The sequence below is a fragment of the Humulus lupulus genome, chromosome 8 (genome assembly GCF_963169125.1).
Source record: "Humulus lupulus chromosome 8, drHumLupu1.1, whole genome shotgun sequence".
In the NCBI taxonomy this organism is placed as follows: Eukaryota; Viridiplantae; Streptophyta; class Magnoliopsida; order Rosales; family Cannabaceae; genus Humulus; species Humulus lupulus.
The window spans coordinates 93,415,862-93,439,282 of record NC_084800.1 but is presented as its reverse complement, the minus strand read 5'-3'; the positions used below and the strand labels follow the sequence as shown (position 1 = coordinate 93,439,282).

Sequence of the window (23,421 nt, the reverse complement as noted above, 5' to 3'; positions counted from 1 at the left end):
TCAGGGACCCCCCACGGCATAATAATGCACGGGGACCACCGACCAGCACAGGCCTCCCCCTGACGCTCAGGAAATGTCAGCCAGAGGAGGAAACAGCGTGACCAGCCGGTCGTGCCAAAGTCGGCCACAATTTAGAGATGACCATGACTACAATGAGGCCGATTCTGGCAGGGGTAATGCTGGTTGAAGGCATGAAAAAAGAGGTGGAGACAGGAACCCCCCACCAATAGATAATAGGCCTGTAAGCCATAACGTTGGGGGGCAGCCGAGACATCATAACATCTTTGATCGGCTAGGAGTTAGCGAGCAAAGGCGGAGGGATGATGACTTGATAGACGTACTCAACGACAGGCGCGAGAGGCACGATGAGTATGCTCCTCTAGCACCAGTCGCCCCAACAATCCCAGGCGCGGTTCAGGCTCAAATTGATGCTCTGAACCAGGGAATACAGTAGCTGGTCGGGAGCCGGACATCCCACATAGAGTACGACCGGAGGAGAGGCACTCCATTTGTGCAGAGGATTGTTGTGGCAGAAACCCCCAGCAAGTTCAAAATGTCAGTACTGCCGAACTTTGATGGGTACGGGGACCCAGTATCTCATGTCAACAAATTTGAGATACAAATGGATATTCAGAAGGTGTCAGATGATGCCCACTGTAGGATCTTCCCCACCACACTATCTGACACCGCCCAAGAGTGGTTCTTTAAATTCCCTCCTGCTAGTATAGTATCCTGGGAAATGTTCGTGAAGGAATTTTACAGACAATTCTACGCGGGTCGCGTACACCCCATTGAGGCCAACCAACTGGTCAAGATATGCCAAAAGGAGGGAGAACCTTTGAAGGAATACGTCCAGAGTTTCATGCGAGTAGCTGCTGGAGCCAAAACAGTGGGCGACGAGGGAAATATGATGGCCCTAACTGCCGGTGTTAGACGTCATTCTCCCCTCTGAAGCAGCCTGAGAAAGAATGGGGTAAGGAGTGCCCAGGAATTCCTGGATCGAGTTGATTGATACATCAAGCTCGAAGATGCGATCGCCAACGAAGGGAAGTCACCCACGAAAGACAAGGGACCGAAGGAAGATCCCGCCAAGGCCGCCAACGGGTCGGACAAACCCAATGGCAACGGGAATGGAAATGGCAGAAATGGTGGAAAAAGGGTGGGCAATGAGCCATCAACATCTGAAAAATAAACGCCCCAAAGGCAATAGATATGAGCCAAGATTCACCAACTATACGACCCTTGTTGAAAGTAGAGCAGAGGTCTACCAGGCGACCAGCTCTAATGTCCCTTATAAGCGACCAGTACCTATAAGGAAGGATATCTCCAAGAGAGATACGACAAAATTCTATCATTTTAACAACTTCTATGGACATGACACCAATGTGTGTAACCAGTTGAAGGACGAGATCGAGTTCATGATCAGGCAGGGACACCTAAGGAGATACGTACGAGCCACGGGAGGTTATCAGCGAGAGGCTGTAGGTGGCAACGAGCAGGTGCCTGCACACCAATGCTCGCCACCTTTACAACCATCTCATGTGGCAGAAATGTTACTCACCATCTGTGGCGGCCCACACATTGTAGGAAATAGTGGGAAAGCAAGGGAGCGATACGCTCGGACATTACGCCATGACCAAGACATCGAGATGATGAGTGTGGAGGATCGAGCACCAAAGAAAGCTCGAACAGAGGAGTTGATAACCTTCTCTAAAGACGATGCTCAGCACGTTCAATTCCCACACTCCGATCCACTGGTCGTTGATGTCCAAATCGCCAACATGATGGTTAAAAGGGTGTTGGTTGACACAGGGAGCTCAGTCAACATCTTGTACAAGTATTCACTGGAAAGGATGAAGTTGTCCGTCAAGGACCTGGAGCCATGCAACCAAACCATATATGGTTTTTCTGGCAAAGGGCTCGCCCTGACAGGATCGATTAAGCTCCCAGTTACAGCAGGAACTGCACCTGCAAATAGGACATTACTCACTACTGTCATAGTGGTTGATTGTCCTTCAGTGTATAATGTTGTAATTGGAAGGCCAATTTTGGTCGACCTGCAAGATGTTACCTCAATATGGCACCTTTCCATGAAATTACCAACCGACGCAGGGATAGGATGCGTGTTGGGAAACCAGTGGGAAGCGAGGGAGTGCTACAATGCCTCAATATCTAAAGCGAAGAAAGGTGTATCGAGGGAAGCTATTGGGAAAGGGTTGCATACGGCCAGTGATATGCAAACCCAATCAGGTGATTGTGTCACCAAATAGGGTGTTGCCAAAAGTGAGGACAGGGATTTGGATCCTCGCTTTGGGGATTTTGATGAAGAGATAAGATCCACGAGGACCTTGAAGAGTTCCAACTCGATGACGCAGATCCGACCAGGGTTGTGAAAGTCGGTAAAAACTTAAAGACAACAACAAAACAAGAACTGGTGGAATTTTTAAAGAAAAACCAAGAAGTCTTCGCCTGGTCGCATAAATACATGGTTGGAATAGACCCTGTGGTCATTAGCCATGTCTTGAACATAGACAAGAGTTTTCCACCAGTAGAACAGAAAAGGAGGCTCCTCGACAAAGACAGATCAAAAGCTCTAAAAGAAGAAGTCGAGAAGCTAAAGGAGAATGGGTTCATCAGGGTGGCGTTTTATCCATCATGGGTCTCTAATCCCGTACTGGTTCCCAAGCTGAATGGCAAGTGGAGAACGTGCGTGGATTTCACAGACCTTAATAAAGCCTTCCCTAAAGACTGTTTCCCACTAGAATCGACCAGCTGGTCGATGCCACTGCAGGGCACGAGATCCTTTCATTTATGGATGCCTACTCCGGATACAATCAGATCAGCATGCATCCCCCTGACGAGGATCACACTAGATTTCAGACCGATACAGGGCTCTACTGTTACAAAGTAATGCCCTTCAGTTTGAAAAAAGTTGGTGTGACTTACCAGCGACTAGTCAATCACATGTTCAAGGAGCTGATCGGAACAAACATGGAGGTATACGTCGATGACATGCTGGTTAAGTCGAAGAAGGCAGAAGGACATATAGGGGACTTGCAAGAGTGCTTCAACATCTTGAACAAATATCAGATGAAGTTGAATCCCCTCAAGTGTTCCTTCAGAGTTGGATCAGAGAAATTCCTTGGATTTATAGTAAACTCACGAGGAATTGAGGCTAATCCCGAGAAGATAAAAGCCCCGGTCGATATGAAATCGCCAACAAAAATCAAAGATGTTCAAAGCTTGACTGGAGGAATTGCTGCTCTCAGTAGATTTATTTCCAAATCGACAGACAAATGCGTCCCATTTTTTAATCTACTCAGAGGCAACAAGAGATTCGAATGGACGGAGGAATGCAAACAGGCTTTTCAAGCTTTAAAGACTCACATGTCGCAGCCACCAATTCTATCAAAACTAGTTGATAAAGAAACTTTGTTCATCTACTTAGCGACCACGAAATATGCTGCTAGTGTTGTTCTAGTAAGATAGGAAAAGGGCGTGCAGAATGCCGTCTATTATGTAAGCAAAAGGCTAATAGGAGCATAATTGCGGTATCCACCTATTGAAAAATTAGCCTATTGCCTTATCTTAGCCTCCAGAAAGTTGCGGCCGTACTTCCAAGCTCACCCAATCACAGTTTTGACCAACCAACCTCTTCGGCAAGTTCTGCAGAAACCAGAAGCCGCTGGCTTATTATTAAAATGGGCAGTTCGATATCTCTTATCTGCCATGAGCGGCAATAAAAGGACAAGTTCTGGCTAACTTTGTTGCAGAGTTCACTGGGCTCCTAGACAGCGAGCAACCAGAAGGGACAGAAGAGCCTGAGTCTCAAAGCCAAACTCCTTCTTGGAAGTTGTTTACAGGTGGTTCTTCTAATGAGCATCACACTGGAGCCGGAGTGATTTTGATAACGCCTGAAGGGAATCGATTTCACTGCGCGATTAGATTCGACTTCATCACTTCAAACAACGAAGCCGAATATGAAGCGCTGCTTGCAGGATTACGGCTAAACAAACACACGCACATAAAGTCACTTGATATCTACAGTGACTCTCAGTTAGTGGTCAATCAAATCATTGGAGAATACCAGGCCCGAGGTTTAAAAATGGTCGCTTACTCGAATAAAGCGAGGGATCTATTGGCGCAGTTTGATAAGTACATTCTCCAGCAAGTACCTCGCGACCAAAATTCAAACGTTGATGCCTTGGCCAAGTTGTCAAGTGCCAAGGATGCTGACACCCTAGACATAGTGCCGGTTGAGCGACTATCTACGCCAAGCATCGAAGCAGAAGAGGCCTCTTTGGTGATTCAAGCGGCGGTTACATGGATGGCACCTTACATGGAGTACCTGACGAAGGGTGTGTTACCAACGGATAGAAACAAAGCTAGGACCCTTCAACGGTAGGTTGCTAGGTATATCCTGGTCGATGGAATCTTGTACCGAAGGGGATACTCAATGCCACTCCTCAGGTGTATTTCAAGGGAGAATGCCAAAGAATTGATGAAAGAGGTCCACGAAGGCTTCTATGGAGACCATGCTGGGGGGCAGAGTTTATCAAAAAATATCCTAAGGCAAGGATACTTCTGGCCAACAATGAATGAAGACTCGATGGAATTTGTGCGGAAGTGCGATAAATGCCAGAGGTTCTCAAAAATTCTGCGAGCGGCCCCTAATGCACTAAAACAGATGCAAAGTCCATGGCCATTTCACAGTCTGGGGTATAGACCTAATCTGATCTTTGCCCACAAGAAAGGGCAGCGTCAAGTACGCCGTGGTGGCCATCGATTACTTCACAAAATGGGCCGAAGCTGAGCCACTTGCAACCATAACGACCAAGAAAGTGCTGGATTTCGTGGTTAAGAACATCGTGTGTCACTATGGATTGCCAAGAAAAATTGTCTCAAACAACGACACACAGTTTGATAGTGATCTGTTCACAGATTTTTGCGAGTGGCATGGAATTATCAAGAGCTTTTCTTCAGTTGCTCACCCTCAAGAAAATGGACAAGTTGAGGCAGTCAATAAAATGCTAAAAGATGCTCTGAAGAAAAGACTTGAAGAAGCAAAGGGGGCATGGCCAGAGCAATTGCCTGAAGTCCTTTGGTCGTACCGAACGTCCCATCGCACAACAACATGAAATACTCCATTTTCTTTGGCTTATGGATATGAAGCTATGTTGCCTGTCAAGTTAGATTCGCCGTCACACCGGAGAATGACGTACGATCAAGGCTCTAATAGCCAGTTATTGATGGAATCTCTAGATTTGGTCGATGAAAAGCGTGAGCAAGCCCAACTCTGAGTAGCAGCCTACCAGCAAAAGGTTGCCCGATATTTCAATTCTAAAGTACGTGAAAGGAAATTCAATGTAGGAGATCTAGTACTTAGAAGGGTTTTCCTCAACACCCGCGACCAGACTGCTGGAGTACTCGGACCTAACTGGGAAGGACCGTACCAAATTGAAGAAGTCCTCCATCCAGGCACTTACAAACTTGCTCGCTTAAATGGAGATCTCATTCCTCCCTATTGGAATGGAGAACACCTGCGCAAGTACTATCAATAAATAATTCTTCTTAAAGAATTGGCTTGTATTAATTTTACTTTTTACAAGTTATGAAAAAGGGTTAGTCATTTTATGTGACTGATCGCTTATAAGTGTAAGATCATTTTGGTGATCACTCGTACAGACACGTTTTGTCCATTTACTACGAGAAATAAAAGGGACTGTGCACAACCAATCAATCTTGCCAGCTATTGTATTTATTACAAGTATTTGCTCATTACGTGTGTTGTTTTGCTATATTATCGTTTTAAATTCTTTGCTACAAGTAGTTATGTTCGAACAGGTCCTAGTCAAGGCAAGTGACCGAGGACCTAAAGTTCCTCAATCACTTGGGGGCATATAAGGTATCTAGTAAGCAAAGCATATCGAAAGGTATGTAAACACATGAGCAAAATAAGTGAAAGCATGCTAGGGTACTTAGAGTATTTTTCAAAATTTTGTTATTTTGTTAAATCAATCCAAAGTACTATGCTAAGTTCGGTCATGCGAACAGATGTTATAATAAAGTGCAAACATATTATAATATCAAAAAGAAACCTTTTACACCGCGAGCAATCACTGCTTGGATGTAATTGTTTGATTAAAAGGGAAAAAGCTGCCCATGCAGCAATAAAAGTTAAAAAATAAATTGTCTTTACATCACGACCTGTAGGTCGCGTATTTAAAAGATAATAAAATAAAGAGAAAAATAAAAGACTACGAGGATGCAGGATCTTGAGGAGTGTCCTGGTCGACAGTAGTGGCAGCTTCATTGTCCGCACCGTCAATCCCCGTCGCTAAGGAAATTCCTGGGGAAGCAGGAATTTTGGCTCTTTCCTCTTCCTCCAGGTGAATAGTGCACCGGGTTATTTGAGTTCGTCTCAAGTGCTCAGACAGATAGCTGAAGTCGGCCTCACGATTATGCTTCCAAAACTCAAAGCAAAGGTGGGTGGCTTCCCTATACTTCTCCAAGTTTCTAGCGTTCGTCTCCTCAAGCTCCTTAACGCGCCCCTCCAGTTCCTCCATCTCCTTTCTGCTCGCAATCAGATCGAGCTCAAGTTATTTGGCTTCTTGGTAGTTGAGTTTGGCACTCTCTCTGAACCTTTCTTTGTCTTCATTAGATTTGGTCAGGGCAGCCCGACACTCCAACAACTCTTTGGTCAGCTGGGCTTTTTGCTCACGCAGTTCATTGTTCTGGTTGGTCAATTATGTGTTTTTCTCAAGCAGTTCAGCATTCTTCCCTTCAAGCACCTTCACCGCCTCGGTATGCTTAGTGTCAAAGTCTTTGGTCTGGGTGACCAAAGTCCCTGTGCGGCGCCAGCCAGCAGTGATAGTCAACAATCCCTGCGATCAGATAAAAGAGGTAAGATGATGGCAGAAATTGACAAAGTAAAATGACTCAGCAATAGAAAACAACTTACACTGGCTATCTCGTTCAGCCCTCGGTTTATTATTTGGCCGGCCTCCATGGAGCTGGTGCCGACAATGGCCTCTTAGCTGCGTTTGTGCTTGGAGAGTTTGTATATTCTCTCCCTGGCCTAATTGACCACGGTGCTGGTCAGGGTATCTTCGAGTTGAGTGTGGCGTGGCTAATCGGTAGGCGCTGGAGGGGTAGAGTTTCGGTCGAACGGTGCAGTTGGAGATGGCTGGTCGAGTGGAGAAGAAGATGGTGTTGTTTCCTTTGTGGGAGGTGGCGTGTTTTCCTTCGAAGGAGCAGCCATCGAAGGACCCTCAGTCAACTTTGTTGCTTTCTCCGCAGACCCTCTTGCAGTCTTTCTTCCTGCTCGAGGGAGTAGCAGCAGTGGTGTAGTGATCGAACATATCTTCAAACGACATACCTGCAAGTATGGAAGCATCGCGAACAGTTAAACAATAAATATAGATGGAACTGAGAGTAAAGACAAGGAAATTATAAGTAAAGTATATGTGCTATAACTACTAGTCGCTACATTACTTACTGAACTACTGCTACACTCACTCACTGCCTGGAAGAAATCTGAATTTAAATTTGGAGTATACTTAAAGTTGTCGTCCCCGTCAAATAAATGACAGGGAATAGGCAAGTTGTCTAAGAATGAGAAGACAGAATCGTTCTCATCTGAAGACTCGTCGATGGGTGCAGAGGGTTTGGAAGCTTTCTTTTTTCCCTTTCCCAAAGGGGCAGGGGGAACGGCTACTCACGGGGTGCTGTAGGGTTCCCTAATTGTCATTCTAGTTGGTCTCCTCCTTTGAGGTTGCGACACGTCTGGGTGCTGCTCAGGAATTTCTCCACTAGTTGCACTCCCCGCTGTTGACTCCCTCACGTCCTGGTGAGGTGCCAAAAGCCCGACCAGCCTTAGGTTGGCTTCAGTGACTAGTTGTTTAACGCTTTTCTCTACGTCACTCATGCTGGCCAGTAGTGCCGCTCGAACCTCCATTTCTGGAGTGGGAGCCAGTCGCAGCCATGGACCTGAAATGTGCTAATTTTCTAAGGAAAATGCAGGTAAAATACAAGGAAAATAAACGACCAGAAAAATGAAGAAGTTACCTCCTTGGGTGAAGGCTAGGTTGTTGGCGACTAGGTCAGTAGTCAAAAAGTACTCTTGGTGGTACTTTCCTACATTAGACTTATAGGTAGTCTTACTCATGAAGGTGCGGTTTGTTTCCTGGTGGCGGAGATGAAGAACCCCGTACTGTCCTGGTTGGGGTTAGATTTGAGATCGAACAGGTAGTTGATCTCATGAGGCGAAGGGACAGGCCATTTTTTATGGCTGTAAAGGATATAGAGTGCGGAAAGCATTCTATACCCGTTCGGGGTTATTTGGAAAGGAACGACACTGAAGTAATTGGCCACTCCCTGGAAGTAAGGATGAAGAGGTAGGATTGCTCCTGCCTCAATGTGATACCTTGACCAGGCGCTGAAGGTGCCACCAGGTAGGTTTGCCCGTTGGTCGGTGGTAGGAAGGAATAAAGAAATCCCAAAAAGTCTGTACTTTTTGAGGAAATTATTTACCATCCTAGTAGTGATCGTGTTAGGGGGAGCAAGGTACCATTCGACGTCTGGTTGAATGGCATTACGGAGACGGGCATGTGTTTGGATTTCGGGATCAGTGGTTTCAGCTCTACCACTGGTCAAAGGAATCTCAGCCCGAGGAGCAGGCTGATTCTCAGAAGGTTTTGATGGTTTCTTTTTTTTTTGGGCAGTGGATTTTACTCTACCCATTTTGGATGGACTGGAAGGAGGTCTGTTGGGTGGAATTCGAGAAAAAGGGATTTCTGGGATGAGTAGTGACGGCTGTTCTTCGTCCATGAGCAGTTGTGCAAGCAAGTTGTCTTCAATTGGCCTCTCACCTCCCCATGGATCTTGCATGAAAATCTGAAAATAGAGAAGGGTAGATGAGAATCTACGACCTAAAAACTTGTGTTAAAAGTTGGAATAACGTTGCTCACGTATAAAAGTTAAGCTTTTAGACGACCAGCAGCATTCTAGCAAAAACACTATGTTTCATACGAGTAGTTTGGAAAACAGATCAAAAAGCAGAAGTAAAAAAAAATTTCAGGAAAAACCCAGTTTTTCTACAAGCTTAAAAATCGAATTTTTACTTTGATTTTACGCCCTAAATTCGTGATCCTAACTGCCAAACTAATTCCTAACCCCAGCAAGGTGGTATTTTTCTACCATATTTAGCACAGATCAGCGTACCCATTTATCCCAAGACCATTTTGCAAGAACAGACAGAGATATTCAAGAACTCACAAGTCAAAAATGAAGGGAAAACAAGCATTACATGGCACAACGTGACAGAAAAGAATCGATTAGAAGACTTACCTGGATGTAGGATTGAGAAGATTTCAGAAAATCGGACAGGCGCATCGTGGATCAGCAAACTTTTCTGGGTTTAGTTGTGCTTGGTTCTACAGAGTTCTTGAAGGCAAAGGGTTCGGTAAAGGGTAAAAAGTGAAAATGATGGGTTATTTATATTGATCGTAGCACTGTAAAAGAGGTAATCGTGGAATTACTTTTTCAAGGCATGGGGAAACGCAATAGCCATCAGACAACTTTTGGGAAACTGAAAAGACATGATTGGTTGCATTTTTCGAGAAGGCATGGGCGGCTCTGACTGATTTGGTGGGGCATGCGAAGGGTCAATCTCCTAAGTTTACTTTATGTTGGTCACAGTAAAATAAACTTGGGGGGCAAATGTTTACCCAAAATTGGCTCCTGATGACGTGGCAAGAATTTATTACATGTGGCTGGCACATGGCAGCGATAAAGTGAAGGAATGTTGTTCACCTATCGACCAGATATCTATTGCTTCATCAGATCTCGTGTTTAGATGCGACCAGTCTGGTCTCATGCTTCGATTTATTTCCTTTAAGATATACAATCTTGTAATAACTACATTTATTATCTTTTCTCTTTATTGCCTTGATACGCTGATATTAAGGACAATTAAGGCCCATTGGCCCATGTAACCCCCTTTAGCCTATAAATATACGTGAAAGGGCTCAAGGAAGGGACTTTTGAACCTTGAACTTGAATATTGATAAAGAGAGCATAGTGTGATTATCCACAAAAAGTTGTAATTCTCCTAAGGCTTGTGAAACTCTAGAACCCTAGTTCTTTGATCACGACATTGGGATTCAATATCAATAAGAACACTAAGTGGACGTAGGTTATTACCACACAGTTGGGGCCAAACCACTATAAATCATTTGTGTCACCTTCTTCCCATTTGATTTCCTTTTTGTATCTTTGTCGTTATTTTGACTCCGTGTCGTTGGCCAAATCGAGGATCAACAATGAGCATATTGAAATTTCTTGCTGGGCTTCGGCTCACGGGTGTTATGTGGTGCAAGTAAAGACACAAGAAAGCTGAACCATCCTTGAGTTGGAGAGCTTAGGTGACGATTTATACATATGCGGCTGCTCAACCGCCATGGCCGAGGGTTGAAAGATGAACTAGGGTTAAACCCTATTTTGCCGCCTAGATCAGCTTGTTGTAAATATTTTCTTGTAATTAACCTTTAAATTATATTTTTGGGATTCCAATATATACAGTAAACGTTTTAGTGAAATGTTATATCTTAACCAAAAAATTTAACCCTAAACCGCTAATCATACTTAGTTACACAATTATGGCCAAATAACTCAGTTAGCGAGTTTTGCACTATTCAAAATGCACACTGTAACAGTCCTTTGAGTTTAGGGCATTACAGTAATCCTCCTGTACCATCCCCGGGAGGTCTTGTGGAGGTGGACGGTTGGTTTCCCCTCTCTTAGCTCTGGTAAGAGGAGCTGCATCATCTGGTGCATTCCGTCTAGTGGTCACCATGGTCAATTTTCTTCAAGCTTTCTTTAGGCTGTTGACTGCCTTTTTCGCTTTCAACCTAATCTAAGAACTTGACAAAAACTAGAAAAAAATAACACAGAGATTTTACGTGGTTCGGGCTATAAAGAGCCCTAGTCCATGAGTTTTTGGTATTAGTGAGTTTGAAGCTTATTTGAGCAAGCTTCGATGGAGTCTCAAGCAGCGTATATATTGCTCTGAGTTTACAATGCTTAACTAGCTAAAATTCTGAACCTCTTACAAGGAGATATCCCAGCCCTATTTATAGAGACTTGGGTCATTAATGCCCTTTATGGACAATTAATACAACATTCTCCATTATTTGGGGAGTAAGATACTAATTAATTACCTAGGGATGCATTAATGCAGACCATGGGCCCATGCAGATTACACGGGGCCCATTTGTAGAAAGTTGCCTACTAACTTTATGGAGAACAGGTATCTAAGCGCGTCAAGATACGACGCACATTTGCCCATGTCAGGTGGCATTGTGGGAAATGTCGGTTGTTGAGTGTACGATCTCGACACCACTACTCGAGGCTCACCGAAAGTTGTCAGATGATCTTCTGGTAGGCCACAGCTGTGGCGACTGACACCTAGCAGCTACTCCAGGTCTGAGGATGAGAATCCTAGACCTGGGGGATTGGCAAATGAAGAGAATGAGGACCATCTGAATGATCCTCAGAGCGTGACCTTACTTGGAGGCATCCACGCCTTGGAGACGAGTCACGAGACGTGGCTTCACTTGGAGACATCCGCGTCTGGCCAGATCATAGTACGAAACCTCACTAGCACTCGAGGAGCCTAATTACTCTTCTAATGAATGCCACGTTTCCTCTGGTGAAATAGACATATCATGCTATTAAACATATGCATCATATGTACCATAGTATTTTATATACCATAAGAAAAAAAAAATCAATATATCATGATAATAAAATTATATACACTATAAAAGTTTTTTAACAAAAATAAAATTGGTATATTATTACTCAAAAAATGTATATATCATGCTAACAAAAGTATATATCGCCATTAAAATAAATATGTTATTCTAATAAAATTATATATCACCCTTATATATAACAAGATATAAACTAAATATCATCTAAAAAAATAACATATCATACCACAAAAAAAAAACATATATATTGAGTTGGAAATAATATACCAACACTTAAAAAATGAAAAAAAAAACATTACTCAAAAAATATTTATAACATGTTAACAAAATTATATACCACTATTAAAATGTATATATAATGCTAAAAAAATAATATACCACTATTTAATTATATATATACAATAATAACAAAATTATATACCACCATTATATATAAAAAAAATAACAAAATAAATATCATCTACAAAAAAATAATATATCATACCACAAAAAACATATATACTAAGTTGGAAAATTTTATACCAACAATACTTAAAAAATTATTACTAAAAAAATGTATATATCATGCTCCATTATTATATATATATATCACAATTACATATAACAAGATATAACCTAAATATTTTCTAAAAAATAATTATTTATCATATCACAAAATATATATATTGAGTCGAAAATTAATATACTAACAAAACTTATAAAATTATTACTCAAAAATGTATATACTATGCTAACAAAATTATATACTACCATTAAAATGTGTATATCATGATACAAGACTATATACTACCACTATATATAATAAGATAGAAACTAAATATCATCGAAAAAAAATGATATACCATACCATAAAAAATATATACATTAGTTGGAAAATAATATACCAACAACCCATAAAAAATGAAAAAAAAAATCAATATAATTTTAAAATAAAAATTAATTGAACAAAATTAATATACATATACTACTATATTAAAGTCATACGCTTCTAAATAAATAAATAATACAAAATACAAAATTGAAAAAATAAATATATAATAAAACTAAAATTTTGAAAAAATATTATTTTTCTCTAACTTAAAAATAAGGGAAATTTATTAATTATCATCCTAAAAAATTTGAGATAATTTGTTATAGGTATCACTTTAATGAGATGTAAATGAGAGACTTATATGATAATGACAATTTAAGTAATCAACAATGTATATTGATCATTTCTCTACAATTTTTAAAATAAGGACATTAACTTATTGATGTCATTGTTTTGGGCCATTCAAAATTCAATAAGGGGTTTGGTGTAAAATGACCCTTAATGGTGTGTGAAAATAAGTAAATGTCTATGCTTTTAATTTTGTAGTAAAATAGCCTAACCGCGTTCTTAATATTACATATTACCAAATATGTCATTTAGCAAATTACTATTTTATTCTAAATATTTTAATATTATGGTATATGTATATTAGTTTTGTTTAATTAGTTTTAATTTTAAAGTTATTTTGATTTTTTTTTTCGTTTTTTATGGGTTGTTGATAGTATATCATACCACAAAATACATATACCAAGTTGAAAAATAATATACCAACAAAACTTACAAAATTATTATTCAAAAATGTATATACTATGCTAACAAAATTATATACTACCATTAAAAAGTACATACCGTGATACAAAATTATATACTACCATTATGTATAATAAGATAGAAACTAAATATCATAAAAAAAAATGATATACCATACCACAAAAATATATATACACTAGTTAGAAAATAATATACCAACAACTCATAAAAAACTTAAAAAATCAATATAACTTTAAAATAAGAACTAATTAATCAAAACTAATATACATATACCACTATATTAAAGTCATACGCTCCTAACTAAATGAATAAAAATTATAGAAAATTACAATTTAGGCAATCAACATGTAAAATGGTAATTTCTCTTTATGTCATTGTTTTGGGCCATTTATTATAATTTCTCATTCAATAAAGAGAATTTTTAAAAAATATGACTTTTATACCATCACTGTGCAAAAATATGGGAATTATATTTTTCCTAATTTGTATGGGAAGATTTATTAAAGAAAAAAAATAAAGTATGGGAAACACAATTACTAGCTAACTAAAATATAGAAGCTAAATTTCAAATAAAAGCATATCAACCAAACAGAGGTACTATTGTAAATTAGCATTCCACTATTTTCTCTCTCAAACCCCACCCACACAGATCATTTATCTCTCCAAACCCAGTCGCACGGTTCTCTCTCTTCCATATTTCTTCTCTTTCCTTTTGCTCTAGCCGCCACCTCCTTTGTCTTCCACTCGCTTGCCTTACCATCTCCACCATCATCTTCGACCACTCACCCTCACCACTTACGATTCACCTTAGGTGCGCACCTCCGCGAAACCTAGCCCAGAACACCCAGCCGCACCATTGATGAACCCAACCCCAATTCGTGCATCTTTGCGCGATTCCATTCGTGAGCCCCAAATCTAAAACGACAAGGCTAGGCTGAGGCGAGGGATGTGCTGGTGGTGGTCAGAGGTGAGGGAGAAGGGTGGTGCCTGGGTTGAGTGCGATTCATGGTGCTCGGAGCTGCATAAAATGGCGGGGATGGCTAGAGTTGCGACGGGGTTCTGCGCGCAGGGGATGGGGGGTTCTGATGGTGGTCGGAGGCAGGGGAGGAGGGTGGTTCGTGGTGTTTTTTTTTTTTTCTATCTTCAGGTTTGTGGTAACTGGTTACCTTCACGTTCTTTGTGTGTATATTTCTGAGGGTAACTGATTAATTTCACGTTCTGATGTGTGTATATTTCTGGATTCTTTATGGTAACTGATTACCTATGTTATTAAAATCATACTTACTTCTTCTTCCTTTTTAAAAGAAGTGTTCTAATATGAGTGACATGTCATCCCTCTTATGGTAACTGATTACCTCTCTTATGGCAAAATGTTACTCATCTCAAGGTAACTAGTTACCCCTCCTTATACATGTTATTTAACCTAGCTCTAGGAGTTTTTCTTACATAGCTGTAAAAAAATCAATCAAGTAACTGGTTACCTTATCCAGACTTTGAAAAAAAACGTACAGTCTAAAAAAAGGAATATAATGTTTATAATAAATAAAAATAATAATAAACACAATTCATATTAAAAAATAAAATTGCAAAACAACCAAAGAAAAGTTTAATATAAAAATAGTTGTATAAAATTAATATAAAAAAATCAAATAAGCTAAAAAAATAATCAAATTACAAACATACCCTTCCAAATTAATAAAAATTGGTTAAGACTAAAATTATGGTATAAATAAATTTTTATATAAAAATATGGGAAACTAAACACATAAAAGTGAAAATTCTTAATAAAAAAAAACCATAGATTAATTTTTCTTAAAAAAAAGCCATATTTTTTTCAAACTCTATTAAAAATATCATATAAAATGTAATTTATCTTCAATATATGAGAGATTTACATAAATATGGGAAAAATAAACATAGTTTCTATATTTATGGGGAAAAAATAATTGTATAAAATGTGGTAAGTTTTGAAAAAAAAAGTTTAAACTATGGTAATTTCATATAATATAAAAAAATTGATTACCATAATCATAAATACACAAAACTCTCTATTTTCTCATTTCTTCATCTCTCCTCTCCCATTTGGTTCTCTCATCTCAGCCATCCGCCGGCGATCCTACCTCCGCCTCCGCCCGCGATGACGACGACGCACCTTCGCCCCCGCCCCTGACGACGACGTACCTCCCCCTTTGGTTCTTCTTCTTCTTCTTCGTCAAATCTGGTTTTATTCTTATTTTCTTTGTTCTTCTTCTTCTTCTTCTTTTTCACATTTGGTTTCACCATTTTAAATCTGTTTTTGCACTTCATATTTAATTTTTTTTCCCTTCTAAACGTCACTGTAACTAGTTATAGTCACGATCTGTTCTGATTTCTGATATTTTTTTCCAGATCTGTTTAAGTAACTGGGTACAATAGTGGTTGATTCTTTTTATTCATAACTGATATTTTTTTTTAGATCTAGTTGTAACTAGTTACAATAACGATCAATTTATATTTTTTTTGTTTAGATCTAATTTTCTTTCCAGATCTAGATAAAGTAACTACTTACCATCGTAATTGTTTTTTTTTTCAGATCTAACTTTTTTTTTCAAATCTAGCTGTAACTAGTTACGATTATGATCATTTTAGATTTTTTGTTTGGATCATATTTGTTTTCAGGTTTGGCTAGGTAACCGGTTATCATCACAACTAGTTTTTTTTTCATATATTTTTTTTTCAAACCTAATTGTAACCAGTTACCTTCACGATCAATTTAGTTTATTTTTTTCATATAAGTTTTTTTTTTCTCCAAATCTCACTAAGTAACCAGTTACAATTCAACTAGTATTTTGATAATAGTACATTACTAAAAAATCAAAATTATTTTTATAGTTGTAACTAGTTACTACAACGCCACTTAAAAAATAAAACTGATTTTTATAGATATAATCAGTTACCACACATCACTAAAAAAATTGACAGTGGCAAATGATCACTACCACAAAAAAAATATCAAAATTATTATGATAGTAGTAACTAGTTACAACAAAGAAAATGTTGATTGACGAAGATAAAAAATAGAAGAAAAGAAGAAAACAAAACGTTTTTCAATGTCTGAACAAAAAAATAAATTAAAAATAATACCTACAATTACTGAAATACTCTCACAAAAATTCAAAATTAGCCAAAATAACCTTATATAATTAAATATGGTAAAACTAATCAATTATTACACAAATATGAAAAAACAAATCCCATAAAAAAAGTAAGTAAACATAAAATACCATATTTATCAAAGTTTTAAAAAATAATTCATATTTGATGTAAATTCCTCTACATTTGTGGAGGGTAGATAAGAATGGTGGGCTTATGGGCCTAAGTATGTCTAAGAAATTTGAATTTAAAATATTAGATTCCCACTTTCTAATATGCCCAACAAAAATGCAACTTTTAGATGATGTAATGAAGCGGCTTAGCGCGCTTTCCTTTTTTTCTCTGTCTTCGAATTCAAATTTATTATGATTTTTAGTTTTTTTTTTATTAAAACCTACACAGATCTATCTTCTTCTTTCGCTTCTCTCTTCTACTAAAACCCTATTCCCCAATTCTCTATTTCACTCTCATTCTTCTCTCCTGCATCCCCGTCCTTCCATCCCATTTTCCCCTTTTCGCGTTTTAGTTCACTGTTTTTCTGTGCCCATGAACCTGATTCGGGGTTTTCTCGGAAAGGGTTGGGAGTTGAAATTGTTGGATTTGAATTGGGTTTGAATTTTTATGGAGAATGAACGTGAATTGGCTTTTTTTGGACCCGATTCAAAGGTCGATTCATTGTGCTTTTGGGTGGACGGGAGTTGAAATTGTTGGATTTAAATTGGGTTTTGAACGCTTATGGAGAATCAACGCGAGTCGGCTTTCTCTAGACCCGATTCAAAGGTTGCTTCTTTGCGTTCATGGGTGCTTTTCGAGTTGATGAAGTATGATGTTTTCGTTCAATTTTTGTTCTAAAGATTGTTTTTTGTTTTTGTTTTACCTGTGATTAGATTTTGGGCGAGAAGAGAGGCAGTTCAGAACCTGGAGATAAGCACCAGCATGGTCCTCGCAAGCGGATTAAAATGCGGGATCTCAAATCTGTGTGCGGCTCTGATGGTATTTTTATTTTTGGCACAGAAAATTTAATACAATTAGGTGTCTTTTCATTACGAATACAATCTGAGAATTATGTTGGTCTAGCTCGAAATATAACTTCCGTGTTTCATTCATTTTTTTTTGGTTCACTGTTATTTGCTATTCGTGATTATCATAGGAATAATTGTAAACTCAATCACTGTAGATTTTAAGGAATTATGGTTTAATTGGCCCTTCAACAATAATTCCATTTATTTTCTCAAGTACCTCGTTGTTTTGAAATTAGTTTATAATTCACGCATGTTGAAGGAAGAACTTGTTTTGACAGTGAATTATTTGATTTAATGTTGCCTTTCTGCCGTAGGAGTTGATTCTCATCATCCCAAACCTCTGAACAACAAACAATGTGGAGACGAATGTATTTTTGATGAAGAAGACGAGTCTCAACTTTCCGAAGTCCCTGAAATGTTTGAATCAGACGCTTCTCAAGCAGAAAAAGGTGGAAGGAAGACAATTCTATTGGTTGGTAATTCTGCCACTAGTCCTGTGGATCTCAATAGAGAAATGAGCATTCCCAAAGATAAGGCTGATGTCGATAACGAGGACTGTTTTAAGAAGTCTGATAAACTATCGTTGCTCAGGGAGAATGAAAAGGAACGTGATACAGGCTTGGTAACTTCAGGAGGCATTGGGCTGGATCTTAATACTGAAGATGTTTCTAGTTTAATGAACCAAGATTCATTTTTTCCATACAAAAGTTACAAAAAGATGAAGCCAAGAGACATCTCCGAGTGTGGAAGCTCCACTGGCCCATTGGAAGAAAATGAATCACGCAAACAGTGGGAGAAGATGAAGCAAAATGGTTATCTTTCTTCATCTCATGGTGGCATACCGGTTCCAAAGCAACGAGGAAGAAAAAGTAAAAGTGAGAACAACTATAAGAAAAAGATGGAGATTGCAAAGAAGGAGCAGGTTGACAGGTTTACCAAGATTGCTGCTCCAAGTGGACTGCTCAACGAATTGAACCCTGGGATTATAAACCATGTGAGGAATAGAAAACAAGTCCATGACATAATTAAGGCACTTGTAAGATCCGAGAAACATGAAAAAGGAAGTCATACTAAAAGCGGAACTAAAGAAATTGGTTATCGAAAAGACCTGGAGATCACAAATGATTCTGCTATACGGGGCCTTGGTTTGTCTCTTATAGATAGGCCGCCAAGCGCTTTCTCTTGGGAAAGGCAAACAAAAGGGTACCCTACTTCTATTGGTAAATGCCCTTCAATTATGCAAGAAAAAGGTGGAGAAAGTGACCAAACCATGGAAGAGAGGTTTTCCGATAAAACTGGTGTATTGCAATCTACTGTTGTTAATGAGGACGATGAACTAGCACTGAAATTATCATCATCAACTAAGATGTCTGAGAACGAGAGCTCCACCTCTAACGAGGATTCAGCTTCATGTCTTTCTGTCAAAGGTTAGTATTCAATTTATTTATTCATTTTAAGATCTGTTGTTTCTACCCCCACGTCCTTTCCTTCTTTATGAATTGAAATACTGGGGATAGTTTTTAAGTAGGTCTGAAAAGAATCTTTGAAATGTGATTAGGAAAATGGAGTGTAACATAATAAAGTTATTTAGATTGAACATAAAACCAGATAATGGAATGCTTGACTTATCAGTGTCATTTTTGCTTCTATGTTTCACAGCTGCCACTGTTGCTTCTCAGTGGTTGGATCTTCTACAACAAGACATTAAAGGACGTCTTTCTGGTAAATCTTTGTCTAAATCTTTCATAGTGTTATTGCACTTGTGGCAATAAACATATTCTCATGTCTTGAGTGGAATTTACTCTGTTATGTTATTTCAGCCTTGCGACGCAGTAAGAAGAGAGTTCGAGCTGTAATCACTACCGAGTTGCCTTTTTTGCTATCAAAGGAATTTTCATTTGATCAAGAGAATAATCCATATGCAATGAAAAACTCAGCAGATGGATTTTCTAATAGTGCAACTGTCGACATGCATCGAGCAAGGTGGAGTAAGCTGTTCGATCAAATGGATAAAGCTCTTTCTGAAGAAGAGAAACACCTGGTGAGTATTGTGGAGGCGATTGCTTTGTTATTTTCACAACCTTGTTGCTTTCAAAGTTTTATTAACTAGCTTTACTTTCTGTTTGCTTGGAGAAATTGGAATTTGATTTGCCTAAAAGTAAAACCCTCATGTTTCTGTGTATTGTTCTGATACAGGAAAGTTGGTTGAACCAAGTAAAAGAAATGCAAGTGCACTGTGACAAAGGTTTACAACACATTCACTGGAGTACAGCATTGGGTATTCAACAGTTGGGAACATTAGACAGTGAATTCAGATCACAGAAATTGGATAACTCAGAAAGGGAATTGGCTGTAAGGGCTGCTGCAGCTTCCATTTATTCAACTTGCAACTTCCTCAGCACAGAGAATATATCTTGTTTTTGATGCCCTTAATAATATATATTATGTTTTTTTTCTTCTTTGGGGGTACTTTCACCATTCTAATTGCTAACTAGCCAAAAGTCTAAGTAAGTTTCTCACATGGATAAGGCTTCACTGAAACCTAAATCCTGTCTGTAAAATTACATTGACAATTATCATAATTTCAAATTTATTTGCCAGTTTTTTATGGTTGAAATGAATGGTGAAAAGTTTTTACCTTTTTACTTTTGATGTTGAATTATAGCACCTAAACATTTTAAGGTTATGGATAAATATTACTTGAGGTTGTACCAATAGGTCTCCATTTTTTTAAATGCTACAATTTATTTCTTATATCCTATTTACCATTTAAAAACAAATTTAATGAGAAATCTATAATTAGTGTTTTTTTAATAAATTTTTTAAATAGTAAATGAAAAAAGTGATGAATGATAAGAATATAATTTATTTTTATAGATAAACCTCAATTTTTTTTTTATTTTTTATTAATATTCAAACAATTTATTTCACGTAACACTCTATACCGTCATATAACAAAAAACAAAACAAGCAATTGATATATTACACAAATAATACAAAAATGATATAATTATAGTTTTTTCTTTAAATTTAATAATTTTAAAATGGTAAATAAGGTGTAGGGACTAAATTGTAGCATTTAGGGTGTGTTTGGAAAGCTACCGTATAATTGGAATTGTGTGTAATTTAGAGAAATTATTTGATTTAGCGTATTTGTTTGAGCATGTAATTACACAGTAACTATGTAATTGGGGTAATTGAGGGGTCTCAATTTTCACTATCAAATTCTCATAGTCTCCATGAGAATTTGGTGTAATTTCATTGTGTAATTACTAATTACTATCAATTTTAATTAGTATTTATTACATAATATTATTTTGGGATCTTTACAATTATATACATATAATATAAAATAATTACAAAAATCACCTACAAAATTTTATTTACAAAAATACATTGTCATATCATCAAAAAATACCGGATTCTAAAAGTAATATATCTGAATTTGAAATTTTCCGGAAATCCCATTTCTCTAGGTTTTAAAAAGTAATCTTTTAGTTACTTAAAATGTTAATAAGTTACCAATTAGTTACTTTTTCATAAAAATTTTATTTTTAGAGCATATTATTTTATATACATTTTTGTTACCTCCAAAACTTATGTGTTGAACCTTTTTAACTTAAGACACCGATTAGTCATTTTTAAGTAATATTATGGTGTCTTATTATTTAAGATACTTTTATGTTGCCAATTAGTCATTTTTTAGAAACTAATGAGTTACAATAAAGTATAACAAATTACTATATAGCTTATTATTAAAAGTTACTTTTAGTATACTATACAGTAACTTTTTTAATGAAAAGTTTTAATTCAATTTTTACTCACTAATGTAATTTACATGGGAGTAATAATATTTTTTTTATTAATCAAATAAAAAATAAACTTAAAAGTTACTTTCGAATTATAATAATAAATACACATTTTGGTCTTTTATTATTAAGTTTTGTTTGATCAATTTAAAAAGCAATTGCATAGTTACTTTTTAAATACAACACAAAAATGACTTACTCCAATTATTAAGAATCCTTTCTGGTTTTTTTATAAACAAAGCTGAAAAGAAACTTTAATGTTACTTTTCAAACACAACACAAAAATTACTCCATCCCCATCATCTTCTCCGGCGACGCCAAAACACTCATGTTTGTCATATATCAAAATGATCACCTTCAAGAGTAGGTCGTGATGGTACTACTCTTAAGCTCAAACAACCAACAATGTGGTCGGAAAAAGCTTCTAAAGTCGCGGAATACTCACAAACTATCCGGAAAAAAGCTGACATATAGTCAGAGTGAATGGCTGGGTTGTGCTCCTCTCAAAGAGCTCGTTCCAACAGTACCACCCCTGAGACTCTGGGTGGTCGGAGTTGACCGGAAAATGTAGTCAACATGTCACTGACGCTATCTTTGACCGACGCGTGCGGTGGCTTCCGGCAACTGATGACGGCGAAACTTCAGGCGAAGCTTCGTTGGCAGCCACTCTTCCTAGTGGTCCAGCGCGTGTACGAAATGGATGCTTCGGTGGTTGGCGACAGTGAGGATAGAATAGAAGAAGAGAGAGAGAGAGAGTGGATTAAGTTATATGAAGTTTAAAAAATGGTATATTTGTAATTAAAAAAAGTAACAGTAAAACTGCAAATAAAATGCAAAAATCAATACTAGATGTAATTTTTCCTATTATTTTTATGTGTAATTACTACTGTTTTTCCAAACATGACATAGGAATTCATAAGTAATTACTGCGTGATATCCAAACACATCTTGTATTTTAAAATATAGTGTAATTACTCAGATTATTAATTATTTCCCCAGTAATTACACAATTATTTCCAAACACACCCTTAATAAAAATTGGGAACTTAAGTGATAGTGCTGGTATAATAGATGGACCTCAGGTGCTATTTACCATTCTCTTATTGTCTTTCCAAGTGCATGCCAAGCACGTGCTATTTTATTTTTGTTTTTTGATAAACCAAGCAAATACATTTTTTTTTTCTAAAAAAAGAAGAATAAATTTATTAAAATTATATTAATGATAATAAAATAAGAAAAAAAAAGTTATTAAAAAAGGGTTTGACTAAGATTTGTGGAAGGTTAATTTTGGTAAATTTAATAAAAGTAAAATTACCATTTTGGCCCCTCCTCGTTTTATGCCCTATACTAAATTTAATTTTGGGTTTTCAAAAAAACTAAAATTAACAGCCTGATTGGTTTGCCAGTGTACTCAATATTAGTTATTAAATAAAATTGTGTGGGCCCCGATATTAGATTGCATCAATAATAGTATGTCACTTTCATATTAGCATTTTTCTTAATTTTAATGCCCTCATTTTGTTTATATAAATATAAATTATAAAATGGATCAACAATTTATATTTTTTTAACAAATAAATCTAAAATTAAAACAAATAAAAACCACATTCGACATTTATTATGCATTAATATATAATATTTTGTTAAAAAATTAATAAAATCTAAAATTAAATGAATAAAATCCAAAACTAAAAAGAAATGTAGTTTTATTTTTTTTTATTTTGAATTTTAAGTTTAATGAATTTTATAAATTATTTATATGAAATAAATAAATATATTAATAAATTTTAAGTGATGACATTTTTGTCTTTATAAAAAAAATTGACTAAAAAACAAGGGTAGGGGGCATTATTTTATGGGGATTTTTCAAAAATATGGGAAGTAATCTTTTTATAATATGTATTGGAGAAATTTAATTAAGAAAAATTTAGTTTATGGGAAAACTAACTACATAGGCCAATTGAAATTTAAAGAAAAACACATCAGCACAATCAGGGGCACAATTGTAATTAACAATACAATAGTCATCTGCTCAAGCATGAAAGTCGATCAAAGCCTTCTCCAAAACCACGTAAATCTCTGCAATTGCTTCCATCTCCGGC

The 23,421-nt window shown here is 37.2% G+C and overlaps 1 protein-coding gene across 1 annotated transcript; it reads left to right on the top strand.

The window, feature by feature from the left end:
* The first annotated feature begins 16,806 nt into the window (after window positions 1-16,806).
* LOC133798144 (uncharacterized) lies at window positions 16,807-20,155 on the top strand. Its single transcript, XM_062236349.1, has 6 exons — window positions 16,807-17,268; window positions 17,376-17,481; window positions 17,825-18,937; window positions 19,170-19,232; window positions 19,331-19,551; window positions 19,707-20,155. The coding sequence occupies exons 1-6, from the start codon at window positions 17,224-17,226 to the stop codon at window positions 19,932-19,934; spliced, it is 1,776 nt and encodes a 591-aa protein (XP_062092333.1). The 5' UTR covers window positions 16,807-17,223; the 3' UTR covers window positions 19,935-20,155.
* Window positions 20,156-23,421: the final 3,266 nt, after the last annotated feature.

Bases quoted from the DNA above. Each gene is read 5' to 3' on its own strand.
- LOC133798144 (XM_062236349.1), top strand. From the start codon at position 17,224: ATGGAGAATCAACGCGAGTCGGCTTTCTCTAGACCCGATTCAAAG. The intron at 19,233-19,330 runs GTAAATCTTTGT...ATGTTATTTCAG, and splicing joins CATTAAAGGACGTCTTTCTG to CCTTGCGACGCAGTAAGAAG. The intron at 19,552-19,706 runs GTGAGTATTGTG...GTTCTGATACAG, and splicing joins CTGAAGAAGAGAAACACCTG to GAAAGTTGGTTGAACCAAGT.